Genomic DNA, 17,850 nt, shown 5'->3' with positions numbered 1-17,850 from the left:
CCACAAATGATCACCCTTGCTTAACAGAAAAGAAATACACTCGATATTTTTTGGTTCTCTAATTTTGGATCGGTTCCCTAAGCTTCTAATTCAGCATCATACGCAGATTTGTACTAAAAACATTATTCCAACTATTACTGTGATCTTTTAAAACAGAATTTGCTTCTGTAGATTGGTAATTGTTTTTAAAAAAGCGAAAATGAGTAGATTTCCAGGTTAAGTGACCATATTTGACATAGTTATAGATTTAATGGTGCGATTAGCCACTTCGTTTTTTTACCTGAACATGTAAAACTTATGTTCTCAGATGTTTTCATAATTTGGCAATTTCTCCCTAAAAAAAGCAGAAAAGGGAGAATAAAGGCATTGTGATTTCTAAGCTGCAGAAATTCACTCTTGGCTTTTCTTCTTGAAAACTCTCAGGCCTCTTATAGAAGGAATGGTCAGATAACACCATCCAAGAGAAATAATAGTGAGAGCCACACGTGGACTCTACATTTTCTAGCAGTTACACTGAAAATAAGTACAACGAAAGGAAAATTAATTTTAAAACTGTATTTTATTCAAGCTACCATATCCCCCTGTGGTACCAGCCAGCACTCGTGCGGGCCGTTCCTGCTCAGGACGGGGGAGGAGGGGAGACGGAAGGGGCAGGCGGGCGAGGGCGGGCAGGAAGGGCGGGTGTGGACAAGCACGTTCTCTGGGGACTAGAAAGGGGCGCCGTGGACGGCCGGCCTCAGCTGAGCTCACGCGACTCAGCCGCTGGGCGGCTCCTTTTCAAAGCGTGTAATGAGTGTAATAATCCATGGCTCTCGGAATTGTGGTGAGAATTAAATCGGGTGTTCACGGCACTTGGGAAACTCCTGGTGAACATTAAGCACTGAATACACGTTAAAACAGACACGTGTGCGTGCGGTCACACACACGCGCACACACACCTCTTTTTAAATCCTCATGGGCGCTTGGCGGGACCCGTGGGAACCCGTCAAGCCCTGGGCTCGTCCAGGCCCAGGAATTAGCTTCTGCTGTTGCCCATATGGAATTTCTGTGCAGTTTTCATTTACTTTTAAGAAACCATATGATATGGGCTTCCCTGGTGGCGCAGTGGTTGAGAGTCTGCCTGCCAATGCAGGGGACACGGGTTCGGGCCCCGGTCTGGGAGGATCCCACATGCCACGGAGCAACTAGGCCCGTGAGCCACAGCTACTGAGCCTGCGCGTCTGGAGCCTGTGCTCCGCAACAAGAGAGGCCACGACAGTGAGAGGCCCGCGCACCGCGATGAAGAGTGGCCCCCGCTTGCCGCAACTAGAGAAAGCCCTCGCACAGAAACGGAGACCCAACTCAGCCATAAATAAATAAATAAACAAATACTTTAAAAAAAGCAAGCTATATATACTGTGCATTAACCCCTGTGCACCAACCCCTGTGACTCAGAGGTCTACCCAAGTACCCTGGCTTTCCTCTGGGGACCCAGACTCCCCTTCAGTCAAGTTTGCTTTATCACAATGATGACATGGATTTTTTTCTTTCTTTTTTTTTTACCACATTGAGTATAAATGGCAACCAGGCCTAGAGATGTGTAAAACTGGGCAGAAACTGGAAAATTAAATTAAGCTGTTTGACATGAGATGGGAAAAACATGCAAGCCAAACAGGCGCCGTCAAGAATTGATTATCTTCAGGGGCTTCCCTGGTGGTGCAGGGGATAAGACTCCGCACTCCCGATGCAGGGGGCCCGGGTTCCATCCCTGGTCAGGGAACTAGATCCCACATGCAAGCTGCAACTAAGAGTTCGCAGGCCACAACTAAGGAGCTGGCGAGCCACAACTAAGGAGCCCGCCTTCCGCAACTAAGACCCAGCACAATCAAATAAATAAATAAATATTAAAAAAACACAATTGATTATTTTCCTTGAATCTGTGTTCAACTGGCTTACAGGAATGCACGTATACACTCAGCACCCAAAGTGATGTCAGCATCAGGAGGGTGGGGCCTCTATCTTACTGCTCACTAGATGCAGGTGAATTTCCTGCTGGTGCAAGCAAAGGTTTCCTGATCTCAGAGGCATCTGCTGGTTTGCATGTGTATTTACTGAACCCCAGGCTGGGGCAGCTACCAACTGGCAAAAGTCCTGTCCACTTGGGGTGAAAAAATAAGCCAAGCAGACTGGTGGATAGACCCCAGAGCATCAGAGCAACTCACAGGCTCAGGTGTGCACTCCCCAGGCTGAGCTCCTTGGGGGGAGGGCACAGTGCTTACCATGGGATGGCCACAAGTGTCTTTAGTAGCTCAAGAAAGACCACAGCAAAACTCTTATCAATTTTTATTTCCTACCATACACCAAATGTACAGCACTGAACACAGTTGGTTGCTTTGATGTAAGAAATATTAATTGTTTGAAGAAACAGTGTACAAACTACTTCAAATTAAAAAAATGCGTACATCATTGCCTTTTTGTTGTTTACAAAAGACCCAATTTACAGTATCGATCATTAACATAGTGGAAAGGAAAAAAAAATTCAGTGCACATTACAAAACAGATCAAGTACAAAGGAGGCAAATAAATACAAACATCCTTCACAGAAACGTCCTGTTCAAACTACGCAAACACAAATCAATGAACCTGAAGTCACAGTAAATTATAATAATAAATACATAGGTCGGTAAGAGGTTTCTTTTAAATTAAATAAAATATATAACAAACTTGTTAAAATATTTAGCAAATTAAACTTTTGTCTTTGTAATAAGTGAACTCATCTGTGTGCATCTATCAAGGACTGTATAGCAAAATGTTTGCAAGTACATAACTTTAATAGAAAATTCTGTTTGGTGTCCCGTTTATAATAGACAGCACACATGGTAGCTCTTTTTTTTTTAAAGTTGATTTTTAAATACCCACCGTTCCTACCTAAGCACAGACATCTCATTTTCACTAGACTAAGAGTCAGGGTTCAAATGAACCCCAAACCAAAGATAAGCCCCACTTAATACGGAACAATGACCAGTGTCATGGGGTGAAATCACGGTGGACGGTGCTGTAGTTTGTGCAGTAACAGTAATAACAGTGGAAAACATCAAGCCTGCGAGCGCCATCGCATTCGGTCTACACACCCAGGAGGCTAAGAAAAATAAACACTTCGTTACAGCACAGAAATCAAGCCCATTTACACAGAGGCACGTAGCACACCCGGGGTGTGTGCACAGCAAAAAGGCAGTTTAGCTGGTTGTCTATACCTTTTTCTTAAAAAAAATAAATATAAAAAAACTTTTGAAACAATGCTTAACTACTTTACAATCCCTGAAATAGACATTGCCTTTACTATAGCAACTACTAAACTCTGATCCACCCAGAAATGCGAGATTGTGGGCTCAATTTCGTGTCTGTGAGTGTGTCTGTCTGTGGGTTGCGAGTGTGTGTGCTTTGTAGCACTTGTCGTTCTGCAGAAAGACTTCTGGCAAATTGAAAGCTGGCTGGCTGCCTAAGGAGGCTGAGACAATGTCGCCAGTGTTTAAAGCAATGACTCGGATCTGGGTACCATTTTTGCATGTGTGATTATATTTTCCATTTCTTCCCAGTCAACCCAGTAAGATAAATGCTATTTCAGGGGATATGGTATCCACACAGTTTTCCATTTGGATGCGTTTACATTTGCTAAGTACAAATCTACATCAATATTGTCCCTTGTATATTGTGCCAACGTGTGGCAGGAAAGCCTGGCTGGTCACATCAAGTCTTATTTCTCATCTCAGGGTCAGAGCTGCCAACTATCTGGTGTGACTTGAAAAACAAATGGACAGACCTGCATCACTAAAAAAGCTTGTTTCATTTCAAATAAATAATTCATATGAATTGAAACCGTACAGCCAAGTCGAATACTTTGCTGATTGCTATATTTAATTATTGCTAACAAATTCGGAACAGGCTGTTTTCCAGTCTACTGTGCTTCTGTGAGGGCGCACATCCCACGAGTGGGTGCCTTTTATCTTGCTGTCCCTTCTGTGCATCTTACCTAAGCCTGTTTATAAACACAAAGCCAGTGAAGGTGGTACGGGGGGTTGGGGTAGAAGTGTGCAATAAAAATCAAACTGGACCACAGTGCAGTCCTTAGACAAGGATTTCCTTCATTCTTTTTTGTCTTCTCCTTTAAACCCAGCAAGATATGTGATTTGAGAATAGCATTTCTATTTAAATTCTATTGGAAAATAAATAAACACACTTGTAAAAATATGGCAGACTTCAAAATGCAATTAAAAGATAAAAAAACTCTTTGATTAGAAATAAATAAAATATAAAAATGTCACGTTTATTTTACATATACTGTACAAAAAAAAACCCCAAAAGAGTGCAATGAAGAAATAAAAGAAAAGCATATGAAAATAAATAAGATCTAATATTTGACTGCATTGCTTTTCATCCAAAGAGTCTATCATAGTTTTTCTTTCCTTTTCACGTTAGCTGGGGGGAAAAAAATTAGTGCAATGTTGCAATTGTAGATGCAGTAGGGCACCTGCCTGCCTTAGCGGCCGGGGGGGCCCTCCAGATCCCTACACGCGGCTGCTGGCGGCGAGTCCCGCGGCCCGTGGCGCTGGGCTCCTACACGTGAATGCCCTTCACCGCCTGCTTGATGCTCTCCAGCAGAGCCTTGCATTCGGGGGAATAGCCCCGCTCCAGGTTGCTGTACATGTCCGTGAGCGTGTTGACGTACGCTTCGAAATTCTGCTCACTGATGGGCCCCTGAAGGAGGACAGAACACATGGCATCAGGCACGTGACCCAGGCTGCCGGGAAAAGGGGAGCAAGTCCACGGGGGGCACCGGGAGGGGCGCAGGGAGGCAGGCGGCTGCTGGCTCTTCACTCAGGGGACGGGGTGAGCGCGACGCCCGCCGTTTGGGGTCAGCTTGCACCCACACCAGGTGGAGGGCTCGCCGCCAGGCTGGGCCCTTCCCAGCTGCACGCTTCTCCCGAGAGGGGCTCTCGGCCTCCCTCACAGGCACGTGCTCGGCACGGAGACCTCGTCTGCAGAAGCGGGGTGTGGGCGAGGCCGGAGCAGGGCTTTGCTCGCCCAGAAGCTTCCCCGGACAGCCCTGGGCCGGGGTTTCAGGGCTGTGAGGCGGGACGAGGTGCCCCCAGCTGTCTGGCGGGAACTGTCCTCTTTCGTCCTCAGACTCCTCTGTCCATTTCCCCCTCGAGGTCAGGGCTGGGCTCTTCCCCTCTCTCTGTCTTTCCAGGTGGAACACGGGATTCACAGGGTCCGGTCTGTTCACCTCGTCCTCTTTGCTTGCGTGTGGCCCCTCCTGTCCCTAACGTGGTGGCTCAAACCGAGCAGCCCTCGCGACGTGGCAACTGCCCGAGTGGAAGGAACGAGCGGCCGGGGGACTGCCGCTCCGCCACTTCTTGGGCCCGCATTTCCCAGCTTTTCGGAAACGTGCCTTACTTACTGCACAAGAGGCCTGGAAGAAGGGACTTGTGAAAGGTCTCAGTGCAAAGGAATAAAGGGCGTTACTGTGATTGCTGCTGCTGAAGAGCTCGGCTTTCTCAGCGTGAAGCTGATCTCATTCTGCCCAGCCAAGCGCTGACTCCACCAGCTGCCTGACACTGCTTTCCGTTCCCTTGTCATTTCTGCCTTTGCCGTGTCCCGAGTTTCTAGCTGGACGAGGACCCGGATGGCAGAGTGATAAAGGCCACCTCTCTTGTGCTGGCTTTGGAACCTCCATCAAATTACGTAAGGCTCAGAGCCTCCATTCCCTCCGCCATAAGATGGGAGACCAGTGCTCGAGATAAATTGTGAACGTTTAGTGGGACCTGCCCCCAAATCACCGCGAGAGTGCCTTGTATGTAACTATACAAAGTGCAACTAATCTTGCACGGTAACAGTGATTTTTATAGCACCACTGAAGAAAGAAATATTACAGAATACAAATTTGAAGTATGAGTTAAGAAATGTTAAGAAATAAAATAACAAAAAAGGAAATAATATAACAATAATATTCAATAATTACCTTAATACTGGCCATAAAGTAATCATTTATTTTCCTTTGGGTTCTTTTTTATTACATTATTGATTTTTTAAAAAAAATATTGTTTTTTTTCTTATTGTCAGGTGACATATCTGGAATTGGTGAAGATGAGGGCTCCATGCTGGGAAGTTGGACAAATTGAGAGATTTCTTGCTTTCAGGAAAACCAATCCTATTTCTTTATTAAATTGCTGCTTTTTCAAACCCTTCTGTATATAAAATTTGCAGCTTTAGAAAACTTGTTCTAAACATGCCTGTACTGAGGAAATGAAAAGCATTCAACAATGCAGCCCTCTTCCAAATGTTTATTATATTTATGAAAATGTAAAGGAAACCAATTTTCTATGAATTTTAAATGGTTGCAATGCCTCAAGCATATGTTTAGGTTTTGGAAATAGGATGCCTTGCTCACTCTTGTGCTTTTTATTCTATATGAGGAGAACTTAAGTATGTTCTTCACACTTAGGTAAAGACGCAGACGTAGAGAATGGACTTGAGGACACGGGAGGGGGAAGGGTAAGCTAGGACGAAGTGAGAGAGTGGCACGGACATATCTACACTACCAAATGTAAAATAGATAGCTAATGGGAAGCAGCCGCATAGCACAGGGAGATCAGCTCAGTGCTTTGTGACCACCTAGAGGGGTGGGATAGGGAGGGTGGGAGGGAGACGCAAGAGGGAAGAGATATGGGGATATATGTATACGTATAACTGATTCACTTTGTTATGCAGCAGAAACTAACACACCATTGTAAAGCCATTATACTCCAATAAAGATGTTAAAAAAAAAAAAAAGAAAGCATGGGTCTCAGATTGTGTAAGCCACGTTAGCAAGCTTTCCATCTGGAAACAAATTTTGAGAGTGGGAACTTTGGCCTCCAATTTTCATTTACATTATAAACCTAGTTTCAAATAAACCCTCCTCATCTTTGAATGACTCCTGCGGTATCAGAAGCCCTTGGTCATGACATAGGGTAAATGTAAATATCCGTCACGTTCCCAGGGATGAAGTGTGGGCGGCTTGTCCCCTCGGAGCCCTGGGTGACGGCTCGCCAGCAAGGGGAGCCCTGGGACGGAGCCGCGCGGCCTCAGACTCACCACCTGTGGGAGCTGGATGTCTGCGAGGCTGGAAATGAGGGCTTGGCTCAGGCCCGCCAGGTCCTTCAGCAGGCTCTCGTTGCTCTGTTCTATCAGCTTGTTTTCCTCCTCTATCGTCTTTAAGTTGCTCTCCATAGACGTGATCTGAAATGGAAAGAACGTGGGAACGTGGGCAGCAGAGTTTGGAAGGGCCGGGCTTCAGCGGAGTCCGGTGCTGACCAGGCATGGCCACCTGTCCTCACAAAGCAGCAGCCCTGCCGCCCCCCATCGCTCTGAGGGCTGGAACCATGGTCCCAAGCGCGTCTCTTCAGCCCAGATTCTCCCACGGCTGCAGATCCACACCTCCACGTGGCTGTAAGGTGGACTTCAAGGGCAAACCTGCGCTATTTCCCCAAACCTGCCGCCCGCGCAGCCCCCTCCTTCCCAGCTGACGGCCGCTTGCTCGCTGTGCAGGCCTGGGCGGCGTCCCTGACGGCGCTTCCTCTCGCCCTTCACGTCCACTGGGCTCCCCCTGCCGAGGCCCAGGATGGAGACGGCGCCCACCTGCACCGCTGCTCCCCAGGTCCAGCCACCGCGGGGACTGGGACCCCCTCTCAGGGGCGGCCCCGCACCCGGCTGGGCACCACCCAATCTCTTGCTGACCCGTCTTCACTCCACCTACCCACGCGGGTCTCTGCAAATGTCAGGCAGATCGTAGGTCAAATACGATCGTGTTAACCCTCGGCTCTAAACCCCATAATGGTTCTGCGTTCATTCAGAATAAAAACCGACGTCTTCAAAAGGAAGCCCTGTGTGTCCCCCGGGGACTCACCTCCTATAACTCCCAGGTCACTGACTTGTAGCCACACTCACTCTCCTATTTCTCAAGACGCTGGCCCTTCTCAAGGGTTAGGGGTTTTGCATTGGCTGTTTCTACTGTTGGAAACACTCCTCCCCCTTCCTGTTTGGCTAATGCCCTCAGCTCCTCAAGTCTTGCCAAATGTTTCCTTCTTCCTGTGGCTAAGCCCAGCTCTCCTCTCTGCCTCGAACCCTGGCTGCTTCTCCCCATGCCCTCCCCTCGTGCGATGCAATTTATCGCTTATGGTTTTTTGTTACTGTTTACCTCCCCTTCTAGACTGTAAGCTCCATGAGGGCAAAGGCCTTTGCTTTCTTCACTAATGGTTCTCAAGACACGTTCTCATGATTGGGAAAACCACGCATGACGCTCTCTTTGTAGCTTGGATTGCTATTAATGGAAGATTATGACACTGGTCACGCAGAAACCTGCTTTTCAGGGGAACTAAAAGCTTCTGTCTTAGGCCCCTGTGAGCGAAGACTTCTGAGTGTCAGTAACTTCGGTGGCCCAAACCCCTCGTCTCAGGAAAGGAGAAAACGGAGAAAGACACTTCAACTTAACTTTGTCTCATTCTTTTCCTTCTGATTTATTGCAATAGAGTTATTATGAGTGTTTTTAAAAATCCTGGACTGGGGAGTTCCCTGGTGGTCCAGTGGTTAGGACTCGGCGCTCTCATTGCTGGGGCCTGGGTTCGATCTCTGGTCGGGGAGCTAAGATCCCACAAGCCTTGGGGCGCGGCCAGAAAACAAACAAACAAACAAAAAAAGACAAAAAACAAATCCTGGACTGAACTTTTAATTTCCTTGTGGGTAAATTTAACCAGGGGCTGGGGCAGACATGACCCAGGAGAATGCAGAATTGAGAAATTGCTTGAATTTTCAATAAAGAATGTCAGGAAAATCTGGGAAAAGATCCATTTCTATCAAAGACTGACTCATTCAGAGGTGTTCTAGAAAAATTAAATTTAAAAAGTTGCACTGTTTTACTTGAATTTCCAATAAAACTAAGGCCTCCCATATCTTCTCATGATGGTTTTTCTAAAGCACCACATACTCTAGAGGCTCTGCAATTATAGGATGATCGTCTTACTTGCTGATAAAGCCTTTGGTGCACCAAAGGCAAAAATGTGAGCAGTTTGGCCTACAGCTTCCAAACCAGTGATCGCCCAGGGTGATCCACGTATTCAAGCCTTCACAAGGATTGTGTACAGGAGACACACTCTGTGTGTTCATTGCAAAAGATCCGTATGTTTTTTGTTTTTCTTAAAATTTATTTTATTTAATTTATTTATTTTTGGCTGTGTTGGGTCTTCGTTGCTGCGTGCGGGCTTTCTCTAGTTGCAGCGAGCAGGGGCTACTCTTCGTTGTGGTGCGTGGGCTTCTCATTGTGGTGGCTTCTCTTGTTACAGAGCATGGGCTCTGGGCACGCGGGTTTCAGTAGTTGTGGCACGTGGGCTCAGTAGTTGTGGTGCACAGGCTTAGTTGCTCCACGGCATGTGGGATCTTCCCAGACCAGGGCTCGAACCCGTGTCCCCTGCATTGGCAGGCGGATTCTTAACCACTGCGCCACCAGGGAAGTCCGATAAGTTTGTTTCTTATCATAGGGTTTAATAGTTCAATGTGTTCCCTCCATTTAGGATTATGATTGCCTAAAGATAACTCATTGCTCTCCTTCCTTCTCCTTTCCTCCATCCCTTCCCCCACTCCTTCCTTCCTTCCTCCCTTCCTTCTTCCTTTTTTTTTTTTTTCTTTTTTTTTACCTGCGTCTGGAGTTTCATCATATCTGCTTCAATTTTAAGGTTGGACTCATTGAGTTCCTTTATTTCTTCATCCAAATGCCTGATTTCTTCATCACTCTCTATACCTGTAAAAAGTCAGACTCTTTTAGTTCAAACAGAAAATAAGAGACTGAGACAAATCTGAGCCCTTTTACATTGAATTTGTGGTTTGCTAAGTGAAAATGAGACTTTAATTTGAAACGTTGAATTTTTACCCATATCCAAGATTCTAAAAGAGTGGGTTCAAAGAGTTGCAGGATTTACTTCCTTAGTAAGAAATGCCCCAGCGTTTAATGTAGGTCTGCTGTGTTCCGGGTCTGCTGCTGGACAGGTTCACAAGTAACTTCTCCTTTGAACTTGGCTGGACCCTGTGGGGCAGGTGTCATCACCCTTCCTTCCCCCCACAAAGGCCAGAGCTCCACAGAGGCTAAAGGAGGCCACCGTGACCCCCGACGGGGCCGGATCACCTGCCCCGGGGCCAAAGGAAGGGGCAGAGCCTGCCTGAGATCCAAAGCCCGGGCATTCTCTCTTGTACGATGCTGCCAGGACAGGAAGACTTGGATTGTGCTGATTAACGACCAAACGCATGGGATCTTATGAGCCATTATTAGAGGGGGAGGGGGTCCCGGCAGGTGGGCTCGAGCCCAGGGACACACAGCTTGGCTTCTCCTTGGAATAGGGTCAGGAGCAAATGCCGTCTGGGGAGAGTGTGGCTTTGGAGTCTGAATGCTGCCTGGCTCTTGTTCCTGAACTTGGGTCACTTACTTCACGTCCTTGGGCTTCAGTAAAACGTGGTGAGAATTAACGCAATAAAACATAAAGTGTTGAACATACAACAGGTTCTCAATGCATGGGAGTTATTTTCCCATCATTCTTTTATAGAAGGGATATGAATACATTCTAAAGATTTTAAAAAGCTGGGAATAGTAGCTCATATTCAGGACGCCAGAAGCAGGATTTAAGGCCATTTCAACAGTCCAGAATGATGACTCTAAACCACGAGATGACAATTCAATGGGAGAAATGTGAATGCCAGCATTTAGATTTAATGAGACTAACGCATGGGAGCAGGATGGGGAGAACGGACAATCTGTGTGAAACAGCTCTAGGCTCTGGTGCTTTCCTGGGTCGCTGCTCTGGAACACGGTTCATCACCTACTGAAGGTGGACCTCACATGCTCCATGGCCCAGCAACTCCGTTCCTAGGCACACAACTGAGACAAACTACAACAGCAGGATGTGTAAGGTGCATGTGGTCTATTCTTCACGGAAGCACAACCTGGAAACAAGCCACTCTTTTTAAGAGTCACGCATGGATTTAAAAGATGGAGTGATGCTTTCAGAGAAATAAAGTAGCAACAGGTCACAGTCTCCGGCTTGGTTCTACCCATGTGCTAAAGACGTCATCAGATAAAATCCCCAAAGCAAAGTAATTGTTCTGCCTTTGTTTCCCAGATGCATCAGGATGATCTTCGAAGGAAACAACACACGCCTGAGATAATGCTGGTGAGAACTCAAGAAGAGTACTCAAGAATCAGAGGGACACAGGAAGAGCCAATATAGACCTCAGCTCAGACACTGTGTATCTTAACTGTGGTCGGGGGTTGACACTAGGAAGGCATGTAGAGAAATAGAGATGCTAAATTAAACCATGTGGATTCTCCGTAAAAATACCATTCTGAGGGTAGAGCAGAATTTAAGGATTCAAACATAGGTGCCCAAAACTTGAAATTTGATAGAGGGCTTATACCAGGAACACACACACACACACACACACACACAAACACACACACACACACATGCAGGCTCATACAAAAAACTATCATTTTCAGGACTGAAGCACAAAAGTTCAGCCAGTGCACCCTAATTCATCGAAAGTCTCATTGCTTGACTTTCTCTGCTGGAGATCCTTATTGAAAGGTAAGGAAAAAACCCCAAGAGATTGTTCTTTAGAGAAAGTTATAGTTTAGTTCAAATTTGAGGAAAGCTTCCTTCTTGCCTATTCAAATTGCACTTCCCGCACGGAGGATGGTTTGGACACAGGACCCGCCGGAGACCAGGCTCCAGACCTCGGGGGTGGCTGTCCCGCCCTGCCCTCTTACCTCCAGATGCTTTGACCTTGATGGTCATTAGTTCTTCAGAGACCTTGCCCTTCTTGATGGCTTGTGCGTTGAGAGGACATCCAGATAAGCTGTGAAAAGAGAAATTATACCGATGTGTAAAACACGTATTATTTCTTACAAAAATTAAACTTTTGTACTCACTACTTACTCTTTAAGTCTTTGCCTGCCCACTCATTACATTACAATCTGCAGTCTCTGTGCAGAAAGTAACAATATCTATTAAAACAAAAGCAAAAGGCCCTCAAATAATGTAAAGTGTTTTGTGCTTTTTTCTTAAAATACAAATAGCTACTGTTGATAATTATCATTTAATTAATTCTGTTAAAATGTTACTGTTTTGCATTCATGTAAGGGCCTTTTTTTAGTAGTGGTTACTTTATTCACTGTAAATGTAAAACTGTATGCATATATTTTGCATAAGATTTGTTCCAGATTAGTCAAAAATGCCATGAATAATAAATCTACTTCTTCCTGTCTTTATACGCACTGTCATCTGATCTTTACAGAATGACTCAAATTGATACAAGCCCAAAATAACATCCCTCCCCCTCCCCCTCCCCGCCCCCGCTTCATGGCAAATTCAGTTTGGGTAGGGGAAAGTTTCAGATTTATTCTTTAACTTTTAAAACATCATTTTTCATTAAAAAATCTCTACCTGAAAGGAAGAGAAAAGGCAGGGCTGTAGGTGTATTTAAGCACCTTCACTGCCCAGGCAGTGCGCTGCCCTGCAGGCTCTTTATTCGCTTTTCCTGAAAAGCCACACCCTTCAGCCCTGCTTCCTTCCTATAATGTCGTCTGTTTTGTTTAAATTACACCAAAATGATAATGACAACATTGAACGATACTTGTTTCCTGTAGTACACGATGAGATGATTTTGCTGCTCTATGTAGCCATTAATTCTTTTGTCATTTGGTTATATATTTGGAGATACCATTTTTAAATAAAATTAAAAATTATAATCAGCCATTGAAAATATTTTTTCCCAGAGAAATTTGGTTACAATTCATGCATGAAACAATCATTTTCCATCCAAAGATTGGAACACTTTGCAGAGTGAAAGGAGAATATTTCTGAAACAAAGCCCTTAATAAATGTTTGCAGAATGAATGTATTTTTTTTAAGAATTTAAAATTGTTCTATATTAAGATTATATGAAATAAAACAATAATAGACATGTAATATTACATATAAAAGGAAGGTTCTGTGGTTTGCCAAGATTTGATAAATTATGAAATACTTTACACAGGAAAAGAAAATAATGGAAAAGCACACACTGAACTTTGAACCTGATTTTTCTATTTTGGAAGCTGCTCACTAAAAAGAGTGGCCTTGGTCTTCCCTGGTGACGCAGTGGTTGAGAATCCGCCTGCCAATGCAGGGGACATGGGTTCGAGCCCTGGTCTGGGAGGATCCCACATGCCGCGGAGCAACTGGGCCCGTGAGCCACAACTACTGAGCCTGCGCATCTGGAGCCTGTGCTCCGCAACAAGAGAGGCCGCGATAGTGAGAGGCCCGCGCACTGTGATGAAGAGTGGCCCCCACTTGCCGCAACTAGAGAAAGCCCTCGCACAGAAACGAAGACCCGACACAGCCAAAAATAAAAAAAAAAGAGTGGCCTTTATAAGCTACATTATCTTCCTTTCTTTTTCCTGGAAAGTTTGTACAAGTCTGTCTTGTTTTCTGTCACATATTGTGTTCCGACAAGTGGTCACGAACAGGAGTAATGTTTGGCTGGTAAACTGGATTTTAAAAGTCACCTGCGGGAGGTTTGTAACATGATGGATGTTAATACCTCCCAAGAACGTCTGTCTCTCCCGTCAAGGGTCTGCACTGTTCAGACAACACAGGGTGAGCGTCCGGGGCGGACAGCCGTGTGGAATGCTGGTGAAACTCCACAACCATGCGCATTAGAACTGAGTACAGTTAAGTGACAGGAGGGAGGCTTTGGTCTAAAAAATGCCACTGGATGTTTTGTACCTCCCAATGTGGTTATATCTTACAGGATATAAAACAAATCCTAAATTTAAGAAAACTGGGGCAAGAAAATATTTTTAACGTCCCTTTTCCTTTTGAGGATGTCACGTCCTCCACAAGGCTCAGTCTCGCTGCTCAGGAAAATGGGGAGGTTGGCTGGGCGTCACCTTTGGGGTTCGGGCTCTGTATTGTAAGGCAGGAGAAACATGCTTTATACGGCTTGGACCAAATTCACAATTCTATGAAGGCAGGGAAAGGCAATTAAAAAAAAAAAAAAAGATTTAAAAAAATTGTTTTTTAAAATTTATTTTTTAAAAATTTATTCATATATATATATAGTTTGGGCTGCGTTGGGTCTTCGTTGCTGTGCGCGGGCTTTCTCTAGTTGCGGCGAGCGGGGGCTACTCTTCATTGCAATGCACAGGCTTCTCATTACGGTGGCTTCTCTTGTTGCGGAGCACGGGCTCTAGGCACGTGGGCTTCAGTAGCTGTGGCTCGCGGGCTCTAGAGCGCAGGTTCAGTAGTTGTGGCTCACGGGCCTAGTTGCTCCGTGGCATGTGCGATCTTCCCGGACCAGGGCTCGAACCCGTGTCCCCTGCATTGGCAGGTGGAATCTTAACCACTGCGCCACCAGGGAAGCCCCAGGGGAAGGCAATTTAAAACTATATCTTCATCGGCCCTGTTAGAGTAAAACGGCAGGTGACAAATCTGTGTGGTAGACATCACTATTTATAATATATTAGTAAACCTCAATAAAATTACAGTTATGGTGTGGCACTAAATGAGTTCTATTAGTCACAGGACTTCTGGTTTTAAAGCTGCAAACATCCATAATGATGTGTATTTAATATAATATCATTTGTCTTCTCAGTTGCTATTCTTTCAAAGTGGAAGTCTGTAACATGAAGTCTTCAAGAAAGGTTTTAAAGTAATTAGTATGTAAACAAAATGCTGATGTAATGCACAGGTAATTGTTCTCAGCCATCCTCTAAGGTAAGTTTTGTAATTATTCCCATTTTGCTGAATCTTAAATGGGAAAAGTTACAGAACTTGCTTTAGAGGATGGCTGAGGAAAGTCTGCCTGGGTGCCTGGTGGTCGGGAGGATCCAGGAAACACCGGGGATGGGCTGGTACCCGGCTCGGGAGAGGGGCTCTGGGGTCCCGATGTTGTGAGCTGTGCAGGAGCGGGGCAAGCCCTGAACTTCCCTGTGCTCTGATTCTTCTGTCAACTGAGGGTCACCGCAGTCCCTGTAGCTTACAGGGTTTGTAAGGGTTGAAAGGGATAAGCCACGTGAGGAACTTAGAACAGGCTGTCTGCTGGCACAGAACAGCCTGGAATAGCAGTTGGCCTTTGGCAGTGACGGGAAAGAGAACAGAACAACTCAGGACGTCAGGGTCGAGAACAGGACAGATAAAGGTGTGCTGTAGGTCAGTACGTGTGATTCCAGCATGTCATTCCTACTTTAATGAATTATTGCATAGCTACACATATATTAATATAATTGTACAAAAGGGAAAGGAAATAGTCTGTGCTGAACATCTACTATGTACCAGGCAATAAGCCGGGCATTTTATTATCTTATTTGTTTAAATCCTATACATAGTAAAGAAAAGCATTCCACCCCAAAGAGAATACCCCAGGTTAAATTTGGTCTCTTAAATCCTTTGAGTAGCAAGAGTGAAAAACAGTGAAATCTGAATTATTCATTTGTCTAAATTCTTAACTGTTTTTCTTCTCCTAGAAAATAATATCTCTGCATTAATACTGCAGCCTATATTTTTGAACTCATAATATCCTTTTCTTATTATGAAATAAATAGCATGTACACAGATACATACAACGTGTATTTGCAGTTGAAAGAATACCCTTGAGGGGCACACCTTGAATTTACCTTCAAACACAGAACGCACTTTGAAGCTTCACCTGCCCCATAGCAATAGCTGTCTCCTGTCCCCCAGAGACAGCCATTAACTCCAATTGCAGATGAAAAATTACCTAGTTTTTTAAAACGTGATTTTGCTACATGGTTTTTCACTTTGTGGGACAGAATCACACCACACGTATCCCTCAGCACTCTGTCCCACTCAGCACCTGCTCCAAATCCGCCCGTGGTGCCTTTACATCCACACGGATCCGAGGCCCTGCAGGTGGAACCACTCCTGTGCCCTGCGCTGCAGGGGCCGAGGCAGCAGGCAGGCGGTCCCCAGCCTGGAGCTGGGAAGCCGACCTCCTGGCACACGTCCGTCTCCATCTCCAGGTGCAGGAGAGCCTCTGGGACTGAGCCTGGCTGCCCGGCAGCTGGACAGCAGGGCACCCCCACCTGCTCGCTTACATCTGAGGCATCAGCTTCCTGACATGGTCCTACCAATTCCTCTTCCACTTAAGCTCTGAGGGTCCCTGCGGCCCCACATCCTCACCAGGCCTGGCGTCATCATGTAAAACCACTCCCGGATTTTTCAAGAGAAATCTGTTGTTCTAACTGAGGGATGCACTCGCCACAGCCCAGCATTAGTATTTCATTACCGATGTCAACAAGGATGTTACAGGGTCCGTGGTGAGAAAGCACCGCTGCTGTGCGGCTACGAGGCTCACTTGATTTGTGACTGTCCTTCCTCAACAGGAAACAATGGTACGGACCCAGAAGAAAACAACGTGCACTACTGTGAACGTGATCAGGCATCCGAGAACCATCAAAAAATAAACCACCTAAAGAGATCGGGTTTTCTCCGTAAGCAGGTGTGGCTCTTGGAAAACTTCATTTCCTGACACCGTCGATGTGCACCTCAAAAACGGAACCAGCTTTGCTCTGTTGGCATCCTGCCCATAAGCAGAGCGTCAGGACTCACAAAGCTTTGTTAGATCTTGAATCTGCATCGTGCACCACAGCCCCACAACCAGAGATGTGTGCAGTGAACCTTCTAGCTCCGCTCCTTATTTTTTTTTTTTGGCCATGCCGCTTGGCTTGTGGGATCTTAGTTCCCTGACCAGGGATCGAATCTGCACCCTTGGCAGTGAAAGCGTGGAGTCCTAACCACTGGACCGCCAGGGAGTTCTGCTAGCTCCTCTCCTTGATGTAGAATGTGGACAAAAGCCTGGTCTAAGATCAGTGCTCCTGACAAAGAGCCTGGTTGAAATACATGCCACTCAATGATGAAGGAACTGAGTCCTTGTGAAGCTAGAAAGGGTTTTCTAAATCTCTCTTGTCCTCTGTGTACTTAGTAACCGCTGTGTCCTTTTCTTTCTGGCCGCTGGGGATGACTCACAGCTTCCCAGCTGCAAAATAACTTCCATTTGGTCTGAAACGGAACCAGTTCACGAGCGGAAGGGCGTGACATAAACACGTAAAGTGAACGTTTACGATCACACAACAGTGAGTAGCTATCACCACTTAGAACTGAAGTGAACCACTGACAGAACCATTTAAAAAAGCAGCACAAGCAATATTTTAGAATAAAAAAAACACAAGCACAGTTTCAAAAGCAGTTGAAAATCGTGCAGTGAATTTCAGAAACAGAGAAAATAACATTTTCCATCCTTCAAACTGGTCAAATATCTATCTGGCAAGACTCATTACTTGGACATCGAAGGTGCTGTGATTAATGACCTTGAGGGGGTCTCTCCCCTCCCCCGGACAATCCAGGTGACAAACAGTCACGGCAACCACACATTAAGAAGCAAAGCTTACCTCCTGTGGGTGACAAACACGTTGTTCACGTGGCCCAGCCCATTGCAGCCGGGCAGCGGGCAGTGCGGAAGTTCCTGTTTGTTCAGCTTCCAGGAGAGGGGGGCCCCATTGAGAGGGTTCTCCTTCTGTCTCTTGGCGGCCAGGGGACAGCCGGAAGCCGTGCGGTGGGATGTGTATTTACCTGATATGTGACCTTGGCCGTCACACCCGATCACAGGGCATCTGGAAAGACACAGCACGGTCGTTAGCAGCTGGGAGAGACGAGATAAGCCAGGTGAAGCACTGAGGCGAGCGAACGAGAAGGTGGTGGTGAGAGCAGACCACACAGGGGGCAAGTGGGG

The 17,850-nt window shown here is 45.9% G+C and overlaps 1 protein-coding gene across 7 annotated transcripts in view; it reads right to left on the bottom strand.

Annotated features, from left to right (window-relative positions):
• Positions 1 to 2,318: 2,318 nt before the first annotated feature.
• The window catches only part of ST18 (ST18 C2H2C-type zinc finger transcription factor), a 122,822-nt gene continuing 107,290 nt past the window's right edge, over positions 2,319 to 17,850 (bottom strand). For 5 of the 7 annotated variants that reach the window (XM_028163154.2, XM_028163153.2, XM_028163157.2 and 2 more), the window contains 5 exons: positions 17,510 to 17,731; positions 11,828 to 11,916; positions 9,708 to 9,811; positions 7,114 to 7,257; positions 2,319 to 4,734 (listed from right to left, as the gene is read on the bottom strand). In XM_028163154.2, coding sequence (XP_028018955.2) covers positions 4,594 to 4,734; positions 7,114 to 7,257; positions 9,708 to 9,811; positions 11,828 to 11,916; positions 17,510 to 17,731 — 700 coding nt within the window. In that variant the 3' untranslated portion in view covers positions 2,319 to 4,593. Of the gene's footprint in view, positions 4,735 to 7,113; positions 7,258 to 9,707; positions 9,812 to 11,827; positions 11,917 to 17,505; positions 17,732 to 17,850 lie in introns of those variants that run through there. The other 2 variants (XM_028163156.2, XM_028163158.2) reach the window with 2 other exon arrangements.

This window comes from Balaenoptera acutorostrata, chromosome 17, assembly GCF_949987535.1.
Source record: "Balaenoptera acutorostrata chromosome 17, mBalAcu1.1, whole genome shotgun sequence".
Taxonomy (NCBI): Eukaryota; Metazoa; Chordata; class Mammalia; order Artiodactyla; family Balaenopteridae; genus Balaenoptera; species Balaenoptera acutorostrata.
Note: the sequence above shows the minus strand (reverse complement) of the source record. Positions and strands in the feature narration are given on the sequence as shown.